The 3,137-nt window shown below is 30.3% G+C and overlaps 1 protein-coding gene across 1 annotated transcript; it reads left to right on the forward strand.

The window, feature by feature from the left end:
• The first annotated feature begins 693 nt into the window (after window positions 1–693).
• On the forward strand, window positions 694–1,268 carry LOC131055805 (pathogenesis-related protein PR-4-like). Its single transcript, XM_057990150.2, has 2 exons — window positions 694–945; window positions 1,104–1,268. The coding sequence occupies exons 1-2, from the start codon at window positions 694–696 to the stop codon at window positions 1,266–1,268; spliced, it is 417 nt and encodes a 138-aa protein (XP_057846133.2).
• Window positions 1,269–3,137: the final 1,869 nt, after the last annotated feature.

Below are 3,137 nucleotides of genomic sequence, written 5' to 3' on the forward strand. Positions count from 1 at the left end.
TAGCCCTCTTTTCATCGAGTTTTCCTTCATTCATCTTCTTCTTGTTTATATTTAAGGGTGGAAAATTTTATGAATAATTTGACAAGACTGATGATATGTTACAAGAGGACATGTTCTTATAAATCAACTTGCAAAATTTAACAAAAATATATGTCTATCCATGATTCTTGACCAAAAATTTAACAAAAACTAAAAGATATATTTGAAAGTCCTTTCCAGAACAATACTTCTTTAAACAAACTATAACAACAATCAAACTAATGTTATTATCAAATAAATATGATTTCCTTCTGCCTAACCAAGCGAGTATTCTAAGAAGAATGCCTTCGATCTCAATAATTAATTTATTAATTGAATTTCCTAATGTATACATCATAAATCGTCACATAAATATAGTACGTTGCCGATTTCAACGAAGAAACCAAGAAATCTTGTTACCGATTCCAAAGAACAAACCAAGAAATCTTGTTACGGATTTCAATGAACAAACCAAGAAATCCTATTGAATATCCTCGGAATAATTACTGACTCCAAACAAATAAGCCAAGGGCTACATGGGCAACATGAAAAAATATTGAGAACAAGCCTAATGATAACGCTATAATCATAGGAGTCATTCTTCTGACAACAATATCGCCTGCCTTAACACAACAATCAGTTTCATAGTATTCTGGTTGTGTTGAGCATATCATCATGGCTTCCAAGGTTGTGAGGTGGATTGCTCTATGCTTCTTCCTGGCTTCCATACTCTGTGTTAATAGCGAGACGTTTACCACGTCTAATCCGTATGATTCTGCTGGTCGTAATTACAACATTGATGGCCTATTTTGTGCTACATTTGACTCTAAGCAGCCCCTAGAGTGGCGCAAGGAATACCTTTGGGCTGCCTATTGTGACCAAGCCGGCAAGCCCATGGGATCTTCCATCTGCGGCACCTGCATCCAAGTAAACTCCGCCATCTAATTACAAGAAACAATGTCTTATGCTTTTACTTGTTAAATATAAACCTTTAATTTTGTGATGTTAAAATATATAATAAGAATATGTTTGCTTATTTGTATACGGTTTATTCAAGGCTTACGTAATCAGTTGAATTCTTACAGGTGAAAAATGATTTGACCAGTGAAAATGTGACCGTACGAATTCTGGACCAGTGCCAAAATGGAGGATTGGTGTTAGAAACAGATGCTTTTAATGCCATTGATGGAGATGGACAAGGAAAGAATAATGGTTATCTGCTTACTACCTACAAGTTCGTGGACTGTTAGAACAAATTGGCAGCCTCAAATATGTCTGCTCCCTCAATTCACCAGTTTTTCTTTGAATAAAAACTTTCCTGCATAATGGATTTTCTATGTTCGACTCTTTCTTAGATACCATAAATTTTATTTATGCATAAAAATGCGAAGTGCTTTAGAGAAATGGAAAGGAATTGGCAAAACTATTGCTTTTGACTGTTTAGGATGCTTTTTGTATGGAATTTTGTTTTTCCATATTTTTCTAATGAAATCTTTTCTATAAAGAATAATGTCACTTAATTGATTTTAAAATTAATATTTGATTAATCTATAAATTGTAAGCATTATTAAGATATTTATATGTATTATTCACTATTTAAGACGCATAAATATGTATATGTTTGTTCGTGACGTATGTATTTTTTTTGCAATCATTTATTTTGTATAGTGTTTGGTCAATAGGATGATAAATAATTATGCTCATAAATCATTTAATGAAAATTATAGGTGTTTTTTAATAGTGTGTATATCCAATATCATCAATATCGATTTAAATTGTTCCTACCAATAATTAATTAAGTTGAACAACTATTTTAATTCAATTATTGATTCACTTTCCTATAAAACCTTTAAAGAAAATATTCATGGCCCTAGAAATGATAGCTCTAGCTTTAATCAAACTAAAGGCCATCCTTCTAATTGTAAACATATCCCACTTAGTAGTGAAGGTGGTCTATTATCTACCTTCTGTATTTGGCATAACCCAATTGTAGCCAAAATAGCCATTCAGAAATAACATCATCTATATTTATTAATATTTGATAGTACTTACTCAAAGGATAGAAAATGATAATTATCCATTTTAGATGTTTTATTAATATATTTTAAACCCACTCTTTGTCTAATTTTTATATTAATCTTTCACAAATACAAGATTAGCAACCCAAGTAGAATTTCTAACTAGAAAAATATTGTAAATAATAAATCTTGTGCATATTTATATCAATACTTCCATAAAAGAATTTATGAGATTTTGTTTCTTCCTAAAAGGTTGAGCACCTAGTTTCACTAGAATAGTATGAGTGATAATTTAGATGTCATAAGTCTTTAGTTCTTTTTATCAATATGATACTACATCTTTTTAACCATTCAAATAATTTCTTATCCCATGACATTTATATACATGATATCCACATGAGTGGTTCTCTTCAATCATGCCCATCTTCCTAGTTATAGGGATTAAATTTTCAAATATATAAACTTGAAGGTGATTTCTTCTATTTAATAGCTTATTCTATATCAAACGTTATTTTTAATTTTGTATGCAGATTTTAAGCATTTAGCAGATAAGTTTTTAGTGGCTGGATTTGAATTTAAGTAATTTGGAATGAACCTTGATGTGGATTGGTTCCTTGACCGGAGATTGTGGTATTTTTGACGTTATGTTAAGTTTGTGGTAGCAGATGTCCTATTGTCCCCTATCTCAAGGCCCTATTTTGGTGTAATGGGTTATTTTTTATTGTATATTAGTGCCTGATCTTGTACGAGATGCTATTGGTAGTGGTTATAGTTTGTTTCAATGAAATTATGCGTTAGTGAAAAAGAGAACTAATCAAATATTTAATACATTAAATTCCTCAAGTAAGTATCAAACTATAATTTTGTATGTATCTAATGCATTATTTTGATCTCATCGGTAAGTATCAAGCTAGAAAATATATACATCTAGATTTATTTTTTATGGTAGTAGCTCAATATTTGAGATTGTACATTCAATTTATCAAAATAGTAAATAAATGTGATTTTTAAATAGAATTATTACCATTTTAACTCAAATATTTACCTAATCTATTGTTGTGAATAAGCTCACATCCTAACTGGTTCCTAGTTTGAACATCA

The sequence above is a fragment of the Cryptomeria japonica genome, unplaced genomic scaffold (assembly GCF_030272615.1).
Source record: "Cryptomeria japonica unplaced genomic scaffold, Sugi_1.0 HiC_scaffold_572, whole genome shotgun sequence".
Classification (NCBI taxonomy): domain Eukaryota; kingdom Viridiplantae; phylum Streptophyta; class Pinopsida; order Cupressales; family Cupressaceae; genus Cryptomeria; species Cryptomeria japonica.

Bases quoted from the DNA above. Each gene is read 5' to 3' on its own strand.
- LOC131055805 (XM_057990150.2), top strand. From the start codon at position 694: ATGGCTTCCAAGGTTGTGAGGTGGATTGCTCTATGCTTCTTCCTGGCT. The intron at 946-1,103 runs GTAAACTCCGCC...GAATTCTTACAG, and splicing joins TCTGCGGCACCTGCATCCAA to GTGAAAAATGATTTGACCAG.